Below are 19,992 nucleotides of genomic sequence, written 5' to 3'. Positions count from 1 at the left end.
GTGTGGCCCACCTTCCCTCTCTCTCTCTCTCTCTCTCTCTGTGTCTCTCTGTGTCTCTCTCGCTCTCTTGCTCTCTCTCTGTGTCTCTCTGTGTCTCTCTGTGTCTCTCTGTGTCTCTCTTGCTCTCTCTGTGTGTGTGTGTGTGTGTGTGTGCGCTAGTAGACATGGTTGTTCCTCTTACCACACTAATAAAGTGTGATCAGTGTTAGTACATCAGTTGGGATCGCTATAAGCCACCGTATGAAGGTCCTAAACCTAGCATGAACATGCATTCTTGTAGCTGTGTGGGCTAAGATAGTCAAAATGACCACCGTACCCCATACATTCTTGTAGCTGTGTGGGCTAAGATAGTCAAAATGACCACCGTACCCCATACAAATGATGATGACATGTTGTCCGTTTTTGTTGTTGTTGCATAATATGCAACAATATGTAAAACGACCAGCCCCCCTTGAGGTTCTTGAAGGAGCAGCCAAGGAAGTGAGAGAAGGGAATGAAGTCCATTTGAAGGAAAGAAATTCAGCAGCGCGGGATAAAAAATATACAGTGCCTTGCGAAAGTATTCGGCCCCCTTGAACTTTGCGACCTTTTGCCACATTTCAGGCTTCAAACATAAAGATATAAACCTGTATTTTTTTGTGAAGAATCAACAACAAGTGGGACACAATCATGAAGTGGAACGACATTTATTGGATATTTCAAACTTTTTTAACAAATCAAAAACTGAAAAATTGGGCGTGCAAAATTATTCAGCCCCTTTACTTTCAGTGCAGCAAACTCTCTCCAGAAGTTCAGTGAGGATCTCTGAATGATCCAATGTTGACCTAAATGACTAATGATGATAAATACAATCCACCTGTGTGTAATCAAGTCTCTGTATAAATGCACCTGCACTGTGATAGTCTCAGAGGTCCGTTAAAAGCGCAGAGAGCATCATGAAGAACAAGGAACACACCAGGCAGGTCCGAGATACTGTTGTGAAGAAGTTTAAAGCCAGATTTGGATACAAAAAGATTTCCCAAGCTTTAAACATCCCAAGGAGCACTGTGCAAGCGATAATATTGAAATGGAAGGAGTATCAGACCACTGCAAATCTACCAAGACCTGGCCGTCCCTCTAAACTTTCAGCTCATACAAGGAGAAGACTGATCAGAGATGCAGCCAAGAGGCCCATGATCACTCTGGATGAACTGCAGAGATCTACAGCTGAGGTGGGAGACTCTGTCCATAGGACAACAATCAGTCGTATATTGCACAAATCTGGCCTTTCTGGAAGAGTGGCAAGAAGAAAGCCATTTCTTAAAGATATCCATAAAAAGTGTCGTTTAAAGTTTGCCACAAGCCACCTGGGAGACACACCAAACATGTGGAAGAAGGTGCTCTGGTCAGATGAAACCAAAATTGAACTTTTTGGCAACAATGCAAAACGTTATGTTTGGCGTAAAAGCAACACAGCTGAACACACCATCCCCACTGTCAAACATGGTGGTGGCAGCATCATGGTTTGGGCCTGCTTTTCTTCAGCAGGGACAGGGAAGATGGTTAAAATTGATGGGAAGATGGATGGAGCCAAATACAGGACCATTCTGGAAGAAAACCTGATGGAGTCTGAAAAAGACCTGAGACTGGGACGGAGATTTGTCTTCCAACAAGACAATGAACCAAAACATAAAGCAACATCTACAATGGAATGGTTCAAAAATAAACATATCCAGGTGTTAGAATGGCCAAGTCAAAGTCCAGACCTGAATCCAATCGAGAATCTGTGGAAAGAACTGAAAACTGCTGTTCACAAATGCTCTCCATCCAACCTCACTGAGCTCGAGCTGTTTTGCAAGGAGGAATGGGAAAAAATGTCTGTCTCTCGATGTGCAAAACTGATAGAGACATACCCCAAGCGACTTACAGCTGTAATCGCAGCAAAAGGTGGCGCTACAAAGTATTAACTTAAGGGGGCTGAATAATTTTGCACGCCCAATTTTTCAGTTTTGATTTGTTAAAAAAGTTTGAAATAACCAATAAATGTTGTTCCACTTCATGATTGTGTCCCACTTGTTGTTGATTCTTCACAAAAAAATACAGTTTTATATCTTTATGTTTGAAGCCTGAAATGTGGCAAAAGGTCGCAAAGTTCAAGGGGGCCGAATACTTTCGCAAGGCACTGTATAGATCGAACGACACTGAAAACGAACATGTGCCCGTGCGAGAGAGAGGCTATGATAGAGTAGCAGAGAGAGAGGCTATGATAGAGTAGCAGAGAGAGAGAGAGGCTATGATAGAGTAGCAGAGAGAGAGAGGCTATGATAGAGTAGCAGAGAGAGAGAGGCTATGATAGAGTAGCAGAGAGAGAGAGGCTATGATAGAGTAGCAGAGAGAGAGACTATGATAGAGTAGCAAAGAGAGAGAGACTATGATAGAGTAGCAGAGAGAGAGACTGATAGAGTAGCAGAGAGAGAGAGGCTATGATAGAGTAGCAGAGAGAGAGAGAGACTATGATAGAGTAGCAGAGAGAGAGAGACTATGATAGAGTAGCAGAGAGAGAGAGACTATGATAGAGTAGCAGAGAGAGAGAGACTATGGTAGAGTAGCAGAGAGAGAGGCTTTGATAGAGTAGCAGAGCGCGAGAGGCTCTGATAGAGTAGCAGAGAGAGAGAGGCTCTGATAGAGTAGCAGAGAGAGAGAGAGGCTATGATAGAGTAGCAGAGAGAGAGAGGCTATGATAGAGTAGCAGAGAGAGAGAGAGACTATGATAGAGAAGCAGAGAGAGAGAGGCTATGATAGAGTAGCAGAGGAACACAAGGTCTTATCTGATGACACGGAGTCTCAGTGGTACAACTGAATGCCTTCAACTGAAATGTGCCTTCAGCATTTAACCCAACCCCTCTGAATCTGAGAGGTGCGTAACTGATATTGAACAGAGAGATCTGTATCTGGGATGTAGGCATACATTTAAGATATACAATATACCACACCTCCATTCCATGAACTAAACGTTGACCTACAGTGGTTTCAAAAAGTATTCACACCCCTTGACTTTTTCCCACATGTTCTTGTGTTACAGCCTGAATTTAAAATGGATTCAATTGAGATTGTGTGTCACTGGCCTGCACACAATACCCCATAATTTCAAAGTGGAATTATGGTTTTAGAATTTTTTGACAAATGAAAAGCTGAAATGTATTCAAACCCTTTGTTATGGCAATCGTAAATAAATTCAGGAGTATTAATGTGCTAAACAAGTCACATAATAAGTTGCATGGACTCACTCTGTGTGCAATAATAGTGTTTAACATTAGCTTTGAATGACTACCTCACATCTGTACCCTATGCATTCAATTATCAGTAAGGTCCCTCAGTCGAACAGTGAATGTCAAAGACAGATTCAACCCCAATGACCAGGGAGGTTTTCCAATGACACCTATTGGTAGATGGGTATTTAAAAAAAAAAAGAGCAGACATTCAATATCCCTTTGACACTTTAGATGGTGCATCAATACACCCAGTCACTTCAAAGATACAGGCGTCCTTCCTAACTCAGTTGCCGGAGAGGAAGGAAACTGTTCAGGGATTTCACCAAGAGGCCAGTGGTGACTTTAAAACAGTTACAGAGTTGAATGGCTGTGATAGGAGAAAACTGAGGATGGATCAACAACGTTGTAGTTACTCTACAATACTAAACTAATTGACAGAGTGAAAAGAAGGAAGCCTGTACAGAATACAAATATTCCAAAACATGCCAAATACATTTGCCAAAAAAATGTAAATAAATGTTTTCACTTTGGTGAGAAAGAAAATATGTTTCATCAATTTTGAATGGAGGCTGTAACACAACACCATATGGAATAAGTCACGGGGTATGAGTACTTTCTGAAGGCACTATGGTGCTGTCTCTCAGTGAAAGTGTGTGCATGTTGAGTCTATTTCTATAAGAAGTGCTGTGTGCTTTGATAAAGGATACAGTTGGTGTGTGTGTGTGTGTGTGTAGATGGTACAGATCACAGAATAACAGCAGCGTCTGTTCTTCTCTCTAGGAGGAAAAGAGGGAAGCCGGATGTTGATGAGACAGAAAGGCGGAGTGACAGAACGAGGGAGAGGGGAGATGAGAGACGGAGGGAGAGGGGAGATGAGAGAAGGGGGGTAGACAGAGAGAGCCAGCTGTGCATGACAGGATTTGGAAAGGAGAGGGGCTGTGTGTGTGTTTGTGTGTGTGGTGCGCGTGCTTGTGTGCTCTGTGTTTGATGTTAAGTACACAGCAACATGCTCTACATCAAAACACCCACTTCCTCTACTACAAATTACTGCAGCGCGAGTTTGATTCAATTGCCAAACTGTCCATTGTTTTACATGGTTGCTTTCTCCAGTTTTGGGATTACTGAACGCAACACAGGTGTGGTAGTAGGTGTGTGGTAGTAGGTGGTAGTAGGTGTTTGGTAGTAGGTGTATGGTAGCATGTGGTAGTAGGTAGTAGGTGGTAGGTGTTTGGTGGAAGGGGGTAGTAGGTGTGTGGTATAAGTGGTAGTATGTGTGTGGTAGTAGATCTGTGGTAGTAGCGGTAGTAGGTGTGTGGTAGTAGGTGTTTGGCAGTAGGTGGTTGTAGGTGTGTGGTAGTTGGTCTGTGGTACTATGTGTGTGATAGTAGGTGTTTGGTAGTAGGTGGAGGTAGGTGTGTGGTACAGTGCCTTGCGAAAGTATTCGGCCCCCTTGAACTTTGCGACCTTTTGCCACATTTCAGGCTTCAAACATAAAGATATAAAACTGTATTTTTTGTGAAGAATCAACAACAAGTGGGACACAATCATGAAGTGGAACGACATTTATTGGATATTTCAAACTTTTTTAACAAATCAAAAACTGAAAAATTGGGCGTGCAAAATTATTCAGCCCCTTTACTTTCAGTGCAGCAAACTCTCCAGAAGTTCAGTGAGGATCTCTGAATGATCCAATGTTGACCTAAATGACTAATGATGATAAATACAATCCACCTGTGTGTAATCAAGTCTCCGTATAAATGCACCTATAGGTGGTAGTGTATGTGGTAGTAGGTGCGTGGTAGTAGATGATAGGTGTGTGGGAGTAGGTGTGTAGTGTAGGTGGTAGTATGTGTATGGTAGTAGATCTATGGTAGTAGTTGTGTGGTAGTAGGTGTTTGGTAGTAAAATAATCAGAATTCTTACAAACATAACAGTTTTGAGACATAGCTTGTCCAAAAAAAGTGGTCTCTTGGCACTTTTATGGGGTAAGTTGAGCATGGGGACAGGGTAACTTGAGCATGGGGACAGGGTAACTTGAGCATGGGGACAGGGTAACTTGAGCATGGGGACAGGGTAACTTGAGCATGGGGACAGGGTAACTTGAGCATGGGGACAGGGTAACTTGAGCATGGGGACAGGGTAACTTGAGCATGGGGACAGGGTAGGTTGAGCATGGTGACAGGAAGTAAGTTGAGCATGGGGACAAGGTAAGTTGAGCATGGGGACAGGGTAACTTGAGCATGGGGACAGGGTAACTTGAGCATGGGGACAGGGTAACTTGAGCATGGGGACAGGGTAACTTGAGCATGGGGACAGGGTAACTTGAGCATGGGGACAGGGTAACTTGAGCATGGGGACAGGGTAACTTGAGCATGGGGACAGGGTAGGTTGAGCATGGTGACAGGAAGTAAGTTGAGCATGGGGACAAGGTAAGTTGAGCATGGGGACATGGTAAGTTGAGCATGGGGACAGGGTAACTTGAGCATGGGGACAGGGTAACTTGAGCATGGGGACAGGGTAACTTGAGCATGGGGACAGGGTAACTTGAGCATGGGGACAGGGTAACTTGAGCATGGGGACAGGGTAACTTGAGCATGAGTACAGGGTAACTTGAGCATGGGGACAGGGTAACTTGAGCATGGGGACAGGGTAACTTGAGCATGGGGACAGGGTAACTTGAGCATGGGTACAGGGTAACTTGAGCATGGGGACAGGGTAACTTGAGCATGGGGACAGGGTAGGTTGAGCATGGTGACAGGAAGTAAGTTGAGCATGGGGACAAGGTAAGTTGAGCATGGGGACAGGGTAAGTTGAGCATGGTGACAGGGTAAGTTGAGCATGGGGACAAGGTAAGTTGAGCATGGGGACAGGGTAAGTTGAACATGGGGACAGGGTAAGTTGAACATGGGGACAGGGTAACTTGAGCATGGGGACAGGGTAACTTGAGCATGGGGACAGGGTAGGTTGAGCATGGGGACAGGGTAGGTTGAGCATGGGGACAGGGTAGGTTGAGCATGGTGACAGGAAGTAGGTTGAGCATGGGGACAGGGTAAGTTGAGCATGGGGACAGGGTAAGTTGAGCATGGGGACAGGGTAAGTTGAGCATGGGGACAGGGTAAGTTGAGCATGGGGACAGGGTAACTTGAGCATGGGGACAGGGTAGGTTGAGCATGGGGACAGGGTAAGTTGAACATGGGGACAGGGTAAGTTGAGCATGGGGACAGGGTAAGTTGAGCATGGGGACAGGGTAAGTTGAGCATGGGGACAGGGTAAGTTGAGCATGGGGACAGGGTAAGTTGAACATGGGGACAGGGTAAGTTGAGCATGGGGACAGGGTAACTTGAGCATGGGGACAGGGTAACTTGAGCATGGGGACAGGGTAGGTTGAGCATGGTGACAGGAAGTAGGTTGAGCATGGTGACAGGAAGTAGGTTGAGCATGGGGACAGGGTAAGTTGAGCATGGGGACAGGGTAAGTTGAGCATGGGGACAGGGTAGGTTGAGCATGGTGACAGGAAGTAGGTTGAGCATGGGGACAGGGTAACTTGAGCATGGGGACAGGGTAGGTTGAGCATGGTGACAGGAAGTAGGTTGAGCATGGGGACAGGGTAAGTTGAGCATGGGGACAAGGTAAGTGAGCATGGGGACAGGGTAAGTTGAGCATGGTGACAGGAAGTAGGTTGAGCATGGGGACAGGGTAACTTGAGCATGGGGACAGGGTAACTTGAGCATGGTGACAGGAAGTAGGTTGAGCATGGGGACAGGGTAAGTTGAGCATGGGGACAGGGTAAGTTAAGCATGGGGACAGGGTAAGTTGAGCATGGTGACAGGGTAGGTTGAGCATGGTGACAGGGTAAGTTGAGCATGGTGACAGGGTAAGTTGAGCATGGGGACAGGGTAGATTGAGCATGGTGACAGGAAGTAGGTTGAGCATGGGGACAGGGTAAGTTGAGCATGGGGACAGGGTAAGTTGAGCATGGGACAGGGTAACTTGAGCATGGGGACAGGGTAACTTGAGCATGGTGACAGGGTAAGTTGAGCATGGGGACAGGGTAAGTTGAGCATGGGGACAGGGTAAGTTAAGCATGGGGACAGGGTAGGTTGAGCATGGTGACAGGAAGTAGGTTGAGCATGGGGACAGGGTAAGTTGAGCATGGGGACAGGGTAAGTTGAGCATGAGGACAGGGTACGTTGAGCATGGGGACAGGGTAGGTTGAGCATGGGGACAGGGTAAGTTGAGCATGGGGACAGGGTAACTCCACCACTCAGGAACATCCAATGTCATATTGGTAAGCAACTCAAGTGTGGATTTGGCCCTGTTTTAGGTTATTGTCCTACTGAAAGGTGAATTAATCTCGTAGTGTCTGGTAGAAAAGCAGACTGTGCTCAGCTCCATTCTTTTTATTGATTTTTTTATCCTGAAAAACTCCCCAGTCCTTACTATTACAAGCATACCCACATGATGCAGCCACCACTATACTTGAACATATTGAGAGTGGTACTCCATAATGTGTTGTTTCAAATTTACCTCAAACATAACACTTTGTATTCAGGAAGACAAAAAGTGAATTGCTTTGCCACATTTTTTGCAGTATTACTTTAGTGACTTGATGCAAACAGGATGCATGTTTTGGAATATTTGTATGCTGTACAGGCTTCCCTCTTTTCACTCTGTCAATTAGGTTAGTATTGTAGAGTAACTACAATGTTGTTGATCCATCCTCAGTTTTCTCCTATCACAGCCATTAAACTCTGTAACTGTTTTAAAGTCACCACTGGCCTCATGGTGAAATCCATGAGCAGTTTCCTTCCTCTCCGGCAACTGAGTTAGGAAGGACGCCTGTATCTTTGTAGTGACTAGGTGTATTGATGCACCATCTAAAGTGTAATTAATAACTTCACCATGCTCAAAGAGATATTCAGTGTCATATTTTTTTTTACCCATCTATCAATAGGTGCCCTTCTTTGCAAGGCATTTGAAAACCTCCCTGGTCTTTGTGGTTGAATCGGTGTTAGAAATTCCCTGCTCGACTGAGGGACCTTACAGATATTTGTATGTGTGGGGTACTATTGTTACACACAGAGTGAGTCCATACAATTTATTATGTGACTATTTTTTACCATTTCTTTCTCCTGGAGTTATTTAAGCTTGCCATAACAACGGGGTTGAGTATATATTGGCTTAAGACATTTCAGCTTTTCAATTTTAATTAATTTGTAAAATTTTAAAAAAAAAACATAATTCCACTTTGACATGATGGGGTATTGTGTGCAGGCCGTTAACAAAACGGCTCAATTTAATCCATTTTAAATTCAGGCTGTAACACAAGAACATGTGGGACAAGTCAATACTTTCTCTAGGTGCTGTATCCTACGTACCTCAACCCTTCTGAAAATACATATTTGGCGCAGTCTGCTGTCTGATCTGAATATGGCCGTCATTACTGATGCAGTGACCGACGTTACAAAGTGTTCATTCATAGATGGGAAGAGTTCTGGGAAGAGTTCAACGTGTTAGGGGGCAACACACCACACACACACACACACACACACACACACACACACACACACACACACACATTCTCACGCTCTCACACACACAGACTCACATACGCAGGCCAACGTTCTCAGGTAGGACGCCATCGTTGGCTATTTCTGTGAGCCTGTATCGACAATGATACAACATGAAGCGCCGTCTTGAGACAGTTGGCGTCGTTCTCTCTGAGGTAAAACGACACGTGTGTAGACTCAAGGGGTAGTGTATGTCTGTGTGACGGATTGATTTCAGTCATCGTTATGACTGAGTCAGGTTTTTCCCAGTACTACATAGAAAGGCAATTTGATAGTGCATAAATCATACTTATTTTAACAGCCCAGGAGACATGTGGACCCACCTGTTTTAACACAATGTCTCTCTCTCTCTCTCTCTCTCTCTCTCTCTCTCTCTCTCTCTCGCTCTATCCCTCTCTACCCCCCCCCCCCCCCCCCCCCCCCCGTCCTCCTCTCCCTCTCTCGCTCCCTCCAGGTGTGAGCAGCCATGACTAAGTCCTATGAGTTTAATTGGCAGAAGCACCTGCCTGGCTTCATGCAGGAAGGAGCTTCCTTCGACAGGTTTGACGAGGTGAGAAGCAAACTCAAACGTACCGTACTTAAAAAAACAACAACATTGCCACAGATTGCCAACTTGTCCTCCAACCAATCCTCCATGTTGACAACTTGACATGAATCATCATATGAAAATGATTACTAACTAGAATGTAGTTGTCGCTGTACTTTGGGTGCTATCAGAATAAGTGCATCTCAAACAAGGTTAGCCTGAAACTTATATCTATGGCTTGTAGCTCTGTGCGTATGGGGATCAGTGGCCCACCCTACCCTAATGACAGTCCTCTCGTGGGACATTAAGACACAAACACACACGAGTAAGGCCATCTTCTTTATGGCGTTTATAAATCATTTTGTTAGGCCACATGCACACACACACACACACACACATAAGTAGGGCTATCCCCAGTATGTCATAATAACTCATTGTGTTAGTCATCAGAGCTACAGACAGTCACCACATTGATCCACCACATTAACCAACTTTGTCATGGCGACCAAAAGTCTGACAGTCTGCTGTGTGTGTGTGTGTGTCCTCCCTCCCTGTGTCCTCCCTCACTGTGTCCTCCCTCCCACGTTTCCCCTCTCTAACTCAATCAGGCCAGTTAGCTGGGGGGTGGCAAATCTAGGACTGGGCGTTACACACACACACACACACACACACACGTTGAGATAGCGATCAGGAATCCCTTTAATGCAGTCTTCAGTGAGGAGGATCCCTCCATGGATAAACACAGAGGGAAAACAACGTCATCACTAACATCAAAGGGCATCTTTAACTGAGCCTTGGAACTAGGACAGCCTGGTTACTTTGGAATTACATTCCCCTGCGTATTAACTTAGTGTGTATTTCTGTGCTTCTACTAGCTATGGGCCCTCTACCCTGCTAGGACTTTTGGGAGACTGGGTGGCTGGGTGGAGAGCTATAGTGAATCTCTGCCAAGCTACTGGTGAATCTAGTTCATAACCGACAAGCTGTTCGTTCACCCATTTTTAACATCTCGATTAAAGTTTGTTAGGAGAGGTTAGAAAGGCAAGAACACAGTTGTTTGATCTTGATATGTGACCTCCGTTACGTTTAATGAATGCCCACTGGGAGAACGCGTGAGATCACCATTATATTTTTGTTTGATATTTGAGTTGAGTTGTCAACCAACTTATATCCAACTCGAAATAAACCACAGAGCTAGCTTAGCATGGCTAACTATGGGTATTTGCCGATAGGCTACAAGTGCAGAATAGAAATAGAATGAATTACATTAGCTGGCAAGCAACTCTAATGATCTATGTGTTTGTGGGCAGTGTTATGAGATGTAGGTCATTTAGGAGTGGCTTTCTTTACATCTCACATATTAAATAGTGTCAAGCAACTGACCACGGTGGCACTGTTTGACTGGCTTATCTCTCTCTTTAATCTGATCACAGTTAACAGAAGCGATCATTAGCCAGCCTTTGAAAAGGCCAAACCTCGACTCGATGCTCAGAAAACAGTGATGAACCTTATTATGATTTAAGAATAACATAATTATAGACAAGCTGGTAGTAGTCTACATTGGAGTTAGCTGAATGTGTGTGTGTGTGTGTGTGTTTGTGTGTGTGTTATAATAGCTGATGCTCAGGCTGTCTAATAGAAGGCCTGCGGGGGACGTCTGTGTTGATTAACATGGCAGACGCGCCTCGCCCACACAGACACACACACACACACGCGCGCTTAAATATGCTAATCAGGGAAGGATTCTTCCAGAGTCCGCTCTCAGCTCACTTAAACCCCACAGCGCAGCAGACGGTGAAGACGGGGCAGTGCATACTAATTCCAACGTGAGAGGAATAGCTATTAACAGTTTGACACTCAGCATGGTCTGTCTGTATTGAAGTGACGTCCGTCTTTGTTGTATCCAACACAACCATATGACGCACAGACAGACACTGAGTGGGAGAGATGGTCATTGATGTTGGACCATATTGTTGCCTCGCTTCTCTTGCTTCTCCTCTCTGCCTCGTTTGCCTGGCAGTGATACTAAGTCTTTTCGAAAAACAATGTTGAAGTCATGTGATTTCTTTAAATAGCCCTTTCAAACCATTGATAGTCTGTGAGGACATGATCACTGTGGCTGGGAATTGCCAGAGACCTCACGATATGATATCATCATGATAGTTGTGTGCCGATAATATATGAACTGCGACTCTCACCATTTTCCTTTCCTTTCTGTTTGTCCAGTGCCTTTGGAAAGTATTCAGACCTCTTGACTTTTTCCACATTTTGTTACGTTACAGCCTTATTCTAAAATGTATTAAATATTAGTTTTATTTTCATCAATCTACACACAATAACCCATAATGACAATAAACCATAATGACAGGTTTTTAGAAGGGCCTTGGTCAGGTTGGTGAACAAGAACCCGATAGTCACTCTGACAGAGCTCCAAAGTTCCTCTGTGGAGATGGGAGAACCTTCCAGAAGGACACGCATCTCTGCAGCACTCCACCAATCAGGCCTCTATGGTAGAGTGGCCAGACGGAAGCCACTCCTCAGTTAAGAACACATGACAGCCCACTTGGAGTTTGCCAAAAGGCACCTAAAGGACTCTGACTATGATGAAACCAAGATAGAACTCCTTGGCCTGAATGCCGAGCATCACGTCTGGAGGAACCTGGCACCATCCCTATGGTGAAGCATGGTGGTGGCAGCATCGTGCTGTGGGAATGTTTTTCAGCAGCAAGGACTGGGAGACTAGTCAGGATCGATGGAAAGATGAATGGACTAAAGTACAGACAGATCCTTGATGAAAACCTACTCCAAAGCACTCAGGTTCTCAGACTGGGGCGAAGGTTCAATAATTCAATAATTCAATAATATCTGAATGAAATACTTTTTTCTTTAAATAGTTTAATGTGCTGACAACAAAATCACACAAAAATTATAAATGGAAATCTAATTTATCAACCCATGGAGGTCTGGATTTGGAGTGACACTCAAACTTAAAGTGGAAAACCAAACTACAGGCTGATCCAACTTTGATGTAATGTCCTTAAAACAAGTCAAAATGAGGCTCAGTAGTGTGTGTGGCCTCCATGTGCCTGTATGACCTCCCTACAACGCCTGGGCATGCTCCTGATGAGGTGGCGGATGGTCTCCTGAGGGATCTCCTCCCAGACGTGGACTAAAGAATCCGCCAACTCCTGGACAGTCTGTGGTGGAGCGAGACATGATGTCCCAGATGTGCTTAATTGGATTCAGGTCTGTGGAACGGGCGGGCCAGTCCATAGCATCAACGTCTTCCTCTTGCAGGAACTGCTGACACACTCCAGCCACATGAGGTCTAGCAATGTCTTGCATTAGGAGGAACCCAGGGCCAACCGCACCAGCATATGGTCTCACAAGGGGTCTGAGGATCTCATCTCGGTACCTAATGGCAGTCAGGCTACCTCTGGCGAGCACATGGAGGGCTGTGCGGCAAAGAAATGCCACCCCACACCATGACTGACCCACCGCCAAACCGGTCATGCTGGAGGATGTTGCAGGCAGCAGAACGTTCTTCTCGGCGTCTCCAGACTCCAGTCACATGTGCTCAGTTTGAACCTGCTTTCATCTGTGAAGAGCACAGACCGTTTGAGCAGACACATGCACATTTGTGGCCTGCTGGAGGTCATTTTGCAGGGCTCTGGCAGTGCTCCTCCTGCTCCTCCTTGCACAAAGGCGGAGGTAGCGGTCCTGCTGCTGGGTTGTTGCCCTCCTACGGCCTCCTCCACGTCTGCTGATGTACTGGCCTGTCTCCTGGTAGCTTCTCCATGCTCTGGATACTACGCTGACAGACACAGCAAACCTTCTTGCCATAGCTCGCATTGATGTGTCAACCTGGATGACCTGCACTACCTGAGCCACTTGTGTGGGTTGTAGACTCTGTCTCATGCTACCACTAGAGTGAAAGCACCGCCAGCATTCAAAAGTGACCAAAACATCAGCCAGGAAGCATAGGAACTGAGAAGTGATCTGTGGTTACCACCTGCAGAACCACTCCTTTATTGGGGGTGTCTTGCTAATTGCCTATAATTTCCACCTGTTGTCTATTCCATTTGCACAACAGCATGTGGAATTTATTGTCAATCAGTGTTGCTTCCTAAGTGGGCAGTTTGATTTCACAGAAGTGTGATTGACTTGGAGTTACATTGTGTTGTTTAAGTGTTCCCTTTATTTTTTTGAGCAGTGTATATATTTATTTTTTAATCCCAGCCCCCATCCCCACAGGAGGTCTTTTGCCGTTTTGTAGGCCAGCATTGTAAATAAGAATTTGTTCTTAACTAACTTGCCTAGTTAAATCCAGGTTAAATAAAATAAATACATTTAAAATGTGATATTTCAGGTTGTTTTTTTTATACATTTGCCCAAAAATCTAAAAACCTATTTTTTCTATGTCATTTAGGGGTATTGTGTGTATATTGATGACGGAAATGTTATCAATTTTAGAATAAGTCTGTAACCTAACAAAATGTGGAAAAAGACAAGTAGTCTGAATACTTTGCAAATGCACAGTTTGGTGATTCGATACTGTGATTTTATTGCGATTCGATGTTCCAAACATATTGCTCACCCTACGTCTGCTGCGGAGTGACAAGAGAGAGACATGAGAAAACAAGTTTTGATCAGTCATGGAAATAAAAGTGCTGAAAACAAGCTGGCTCCCCGTTTTAAAAAGATGATGGAGAACAAGCGATGAAGGAAAAATACTGGAGAATTGGGGCAGGTACAGCCAACTAGCGCAAAAGTAATATTGCAATATTGTCAAAACGATACGATACGATATATCGCCAAAAAATCATGTCCTGATATGCAACCGTAGCTATTTTTTTTACTACATTACTAATGACTTCATATATATATATATATATATATATAGATAGAGATAGAGATAGAGATAGAGATAGAGATAGAGAGATAGAGAGAAGGAGAGATCAACAATGATCTATCTGCACTGACTGCTCTGACAATCAGTGCCAAGACAGAAGCAAACAGATGATGATAAAAGTGTTAGAATGGAAATGAGACTGACATAGGTTGATGGTCAATGTTCGTTCACTAATACTAATGATGGCGGTAGAGTGAGATGGAATAATGTGCAGGGGACGCATTTCCTGGACCCATTGCCGGTCTGCTCCCCGATGATGCTCTAATTAGTTTAGGGACATCGGTGTGTGTGTGTGTACGTGCGTGCGTGCACAATGTGGTTTCAAAGACCAGTCATTTCCCTCTCTCCATTTCCCATTATCCCACTTCCCCTATCGGAGGAAGGATGACAGTATTCCCCTTCTGTACCCTCCTCACTGCTGTGTCTCATCATCTTCCTCTGCCTCCCTCATTACCGCGTCCACACACATACAGACAGCTGCCAGTGACTCAGACAGCTAATGGGGAATAAAACTCACTGCCACACTGACAATCAAAATGGCCGCAGCAGCAGTATGACTGATGTGGACTTAGTCGCCCATAGAGAGGAGAGTGTTCTAGCTCCTCAAAGGCCGTGTGTATCGGGCCTTAGTCTTGGTGAGGTGCTAAGGCACTTCTAGGATCGGATTTGTTCTGTGTGTTTAATGTTGGCTACTTACTCAGTCAATCATGTCAGAGTCTAGCTGATAGTTGAGTCATTCCATATTAAGCCATTAGCATTAGTCTGTTTGGTTTGACAGGCGTTTATAGTTGCTTTTATTTATAGGGGCTAATAATATAGGCTAGCTATGGGCCATGACAGGTTTGATAGAAACCCTGCTTGTTTCTCACGTTTAAAGATTCTGGATGTCTCTGTCCCCTGTAGAGAACACGAACACTGTGGATCCCCAGGCCTGCTGTTATAACGGTCGTGTCTGTGTGTGTGTGTGCGTCGGGCATGTGTGTCGGTGTGTGTGTGTTTAAAGAGCAGGGTGATGGATTGGGAACTCTTAGAGGAGGGAGCCATGCTGCAGTCAAAACACTTGCACACACACTTCAGGGCTCGACAGTAACACTTGTCCTCTTGTCTGGGACAAGTAAAAAAAAAAATGCAAGACGAGAAGAATATAGATTTGAGTTGTCCAAATGAACAAGTAAAATAAATCACATAGGAATCACAATATCAAAGAATTACTCTGATCAGCATTGGATTAGAGAAGCCAACATTGTAATACTATTCAAAAAAAAAAAATCATGTACATAAATACAAAAGCCTACAGGTCAAAGTATAGCTAATATGCATATTGACTACAGCCTCACGTCTAAACCAATGTAGCCAAACTTTAATGAGACTCTTAATGACATAAATATAGGCTAAAGGCCTGTCATGTTTGACAAATATAATGAAAGATCATTTACATTCACGTCTTTAGGGCTTGATTTTTTTGTCGACATCCTCGAGGCGCGGTTCTTTCAGATCGAATGGTCAAAAAAGATCAGAGAGGGAAGGACCGTGTCTGTTATGCACCCACATCATCACCCACCTTGAACCTGAGCTGAGACGGTCAGCATTTTAAACGGTTTAACCAGAAATGGAATTGTTTAAAACCTGGATGATTTCTGTCATTTTCTTGCTAATTGCAAATGGGAACATTCCCACATAGCCTATACAGCCATATGCGCATTGCTGAGTTTATAATATGAAGAAATAAAACGTCATCAACATTTTTATGCTTTTGGATCTGTAGTCCCAGAACTGTTCCAGAGTCTGTTTTGAACCGTATACTTATTTTTTCATCGCCCTTCATTTCGAGTCCTAGGGGTATTTATTTGGGTAAGTATTTGGTTCTAATTGTAATTCGTTGATATTTTGTAGGCTACCAAGCGTGACCAACCATCCTCCAGGAGAGCCTTAAAGGGGCAGTGTTGTATTTTGAGACAGGAAGTCAACGGACAGAGTGTAGCCTACATTTTTTGTCTGATTCTCTATGGTCAAAAAAGATAGTAATGCATTTTATTTTGTAAAGTGGTTCCTTGCGTCATACAATGATGTAAACATGGTGTTTTTTTTGGACAAGTGACTGTAGCTTTTGGACAAGTAAAACATCAGTCCTACTTGTCCAAAGGATAAGTGGCTAAAAAAGTTCATGTCAAGCCCTGTACTTAAGACACACACACACACACACACACACACACACACACACACACACACACACACACACACACACACACACACACACACACACACATCTAGCAGAGCTCCACTGCACGCTGAGGGAGGAATGTACTTATGAGAGTAGTGAGTCAGACAAGCAGGGGTCACCCTCTCTTATCAATGCAGCCAAATATATGACTCCCACATGCACTCCCTGCCCCACACCATCCAAGGAGTGTGTGTTGGGTGGGGGGGGGGGGGGGGGTTGGCCATTCCAGCCAGGTTACCTTAGAATGAAGAAGTACCCAGCCTAATATTGTAGATACTATCTATAACAGACATCTTTACAAGACTGAATACAACTGAAGCTCAGTTTACACCAAGCTGGATTTGTGTTGATTTCCAATGTCACTGAATGTCAGGACTGTTAGTTAAAAGGCTGGGATCCGATTTATGTACCCTTTTATTTAACTAGGCTAGTCAGTTAAGAACAAATTCTTATTTAAAATGACGGCCTACCCAGGCCAAACCCTCCCCTAACCCGGACGACGCTGGCACAGTATATGCATGAACTAACAGCCATATTTCTGGTGTCGAGCAGCACACCAGCCTCTCTAGGTTTCTTCCTAGCCTCCCGCCTTTCTAGGGACTTTTCCCTAGCCACTGTGCTTCTGCATTGCTTGCTCTTTGGGGATTCTAGGCTGGGTTTCTGTACAGCACTTTGTGATATCTGCTGAAAAGGGATTTCTGAAATACATTTGATTGATTGATTGATTGATTGATTGAACTGAAGGCTTACCATAATCTCACTGAAACAACACATGCTGCAGTGTGTGTGTGTCACTCACTGTTTCCTTTAGCTCTGCAACGACCCTCTACTCGGTCTCTCTCTTACACACACGTGGGCGCTCACTTAGAATGCGGCAGACAAATGGATGGACTACGGGAATGTAATCCAAATGACTTTGCTGTTACTCTGTTGTCAGCCCACCCCATACTTACTCCCTCTCGGGTCTCTCTCTCTCACACACACACACACACACACACACACAAGGCCTCCAGTCAGAGCCTGGGACTATATTTATCTCCCTCCCCACCTTATGAGCCTCGCCGTCTGGCCCGCTGACAGACTGCTGCCCCCCCAGCGTCTGAAGCAAACCTGGCTGTTTGACAAATAACCGCCTCGTGAATTTGGAACTGGGAGGTTTACCACATTAAGTAGACCGTAAATAAACCACAACTCTATCCTTTAAATTAGGGGATTGAATTAGTAGGCTAGGAACTATTTCTCAAAAGAAGTTATACCTTCCGACGCTTGCTCTGACGCAACGTTTTGTTAAAAAGTCTCCAACGTCACAGTAAACGTGTAGCAGGAAGTGGAAGACTAGATTTAGCCAGGATAATTGATCTTTTATAATATATCCAGGAGGCCAGTGAGTGTTGCCTGCCACGTTAATCAGGGTATGTCCGGTCACCAAGGTAGCCAGCCGTTGGTTGGTGTGTAGGGTTACCAAGACACCGTTTGCATTCGACAGTTCATGACATTCACATTTATGTGTTTGTCTTTGTCCTAGCGTTATGTCCTCCTCTCCTGCACACACAGGGTGTAGGTGTGTGTTCTCCTTGCGCGTGTCTGTGTGTGTGTGTGTGTGTGTTACATCTTTAAAAATGAATTATCGATGCTGCTGTTTATCTTGTGGCGTAAGTCGTGCGTGCACTAGCTAGGTAACGGGAGTGCGTGTGTAATGTCCTCGCACATCAAATGAAACCTCTGATTGGCTCTCGAATTGAAATGCTTCTGTCTCCTCGCAGGACCCGTTTCTGTTTGAGCCCAACTGTCTGGTCAAAGTGGACGAGTTTGGCTTCTTCATCACGTGGAAGAGCGACGGAAAGGTACAGTCTCTCAACCATATCTGTGTATATAAAAGGCTTCGTTCTCATCCTCTTACTCAGTGCCCTGTCTTTTGTGCTCGTGAGTGTATTCAGAGAGAGAAAAGAAAGACATCCATCCTCCTCGACACTCACGACTTTACCGTTCCAGCCACAGGGCCAAGTCATAATTGGGGTGACGGTAGCGTGACTAAGGGCAGTGGTACTTGAAGTGGCCAAGGTAACAGAACAGAAGAGAAGAGAGTTAGTCACTTGTTCCATTGTTCCCACCACCGTTAATACACTATTGACTGAGTTTCAAGGGCTGGAGCAGTGAAAGCTGAGGGTAGTTGGTGAAATATAGCCTGCTGCTTGCTGTTCATTGCCCTTAGTATCTTAGACTAGGTACAGCTACAGGTAACTGCCAAAATAAATGAAAACAGCAACTTGCTAAGGAGTTGTGCCCCCAGAACAGCTTCAATGCGCCTTGGCATAGATTCTACAAGTGTCTTGAACTCTATTGGAGGGATGTGACACCTTTTTCCATGAGAAATTCAATCATTTGGTGTTTTGTTGATGGTGGAGGGAAAACGGTGCCTTAGGCGCCGATCCGGAATCTTCCATAAGTGTTCTGTTGGGTCAGAGAGTTGGGTAGTCTTTGTCACTGAAGCCTCTGCCAAACTTTATTCAGAGAGGGTAAAGAAAGACAATGGGATAGAATGGACTTTATTCAGAGAGGGTAAAGAAAGACAATGGTATAGAATGGACTTTATTCAGAGAGGGTAAAGAAAGACAATGGTATAGAATGGACTTTATTCAGAGAGGGTAAAGAAAGACAATGGTATAGAATGGACTTTATTCAGAGAGGGTAAAGAAAGACAATGGTATAGAATGGACTTTATTCAGAGAGAGAACAGGAAAGACTGAAAGCTATTCAGCGTAGGATGCTCCTGTATGAAAAAGTCAAGAGGATAGAATGCCGTCTCCGATGACTTGTAGGCGATTCGACTGCAAGGTCCTTTTCAACACCAGTCTCCTTTTCCAATGGTACGTTCTTGCAAGTCAGTCAACTCAATGCGCATGGATGGAAGGAACTGCTTGAGACAGAACTTGACTTAGCCAAGGTGACTCTGAGACGGTTGCGTCAAATGAAACCTCCCCATAGAGGAGAGAGAGGCCCATATCCTCGCTGAAAATGGCCTTTAGCATTCATCAAACACTTCTGCAACAACACATAAAGCAGGGGTGGCCTGTACCCTACTCCTGAGTGTTCTTTTGTTCCAACCCTGCTGTAACACACCTGATTCTGTCAATTAGGAGGGGTTGACTGCTCATGTTAGAAGGTAATGCTGGTTGGAGAGGAAGGGCTTTCTTATCCGTCATACCGTTGGGATTCATCCGTTGTGTAAGAGGATAGCAGGATATTCCTCCACGCTGATCGTATTACTGTCTCGCTCTCTGTCTCTCTCTGGGTTACTGTATTTATCGCTGCGACATGGGGGCATGTAGGCAGATGTCATTTCAAACAGCCGTATCTGGCCACTAGCAGCATACCGTATGTCTATGGAGCTTCTGGAGCAGACAGGCAGGACGCTACTGTAATTGGACAAAGCTAGGTGAGGTTTGGGGAGTGGGATGGAATATGTCTTTTTTTGTTTGGCATTGACAAGATCAATTTTACTCCCTCTGTGT

At 44.6% G+C, this 19,992-nt stretch overlaps 1 protein-coding gene across 8 annotated transcripts in view; it reads left to right on the top strand.

The window, feature by feature from the left end:
- The window catches only part of LOC110529235 (1-phosphatidylinositol 4,5-bisphosphate phosphodiesterase beta-4), a 142,944-nt gene that overhangs the window by 82,263 nt on the left and 40,689 nt on the right, over window positions 1–19,992 (top strand). For all 8 annotated transcript variants that reach the window (XM_036985407.1, XM_036985409.1, XM_036985412.1 and 5 more), the window contains 2 exons: window positions 9,276–9,371; window positions 18,244–18,324. In XM_036985407.1, coding sequence (XP_036841302.1) covers window positions 9,288–9,371; window positions 18,244–18,324 — 165 coding nt within the window. In that variant the 5' untranslated portion in view covers window positions 9,276–9,287. The remainder of the gene's footprint in view (window positions 1–9,275; window positions 9,372–18,243; window positions 18,325–19,992) is intronic.

Source organism: Oncorhynchus mykiss, chromosome 8, assembly GCF_013265735.2.
Source record: "Oncorhynchus mykiss isolate Arlee chromosome 8, USDA_OmykA_1.1, whole genome shotgun sequence".
NCBI lineage: Eukaryota > Metazoa > Chordata > Actinopteri > Salmoniformes > Salmonidae > Oncorhynchus > Oncorhynchus mykiss.
This window is presented reverse-complemented; position numbering and strand designations above follow the sequence as displayed.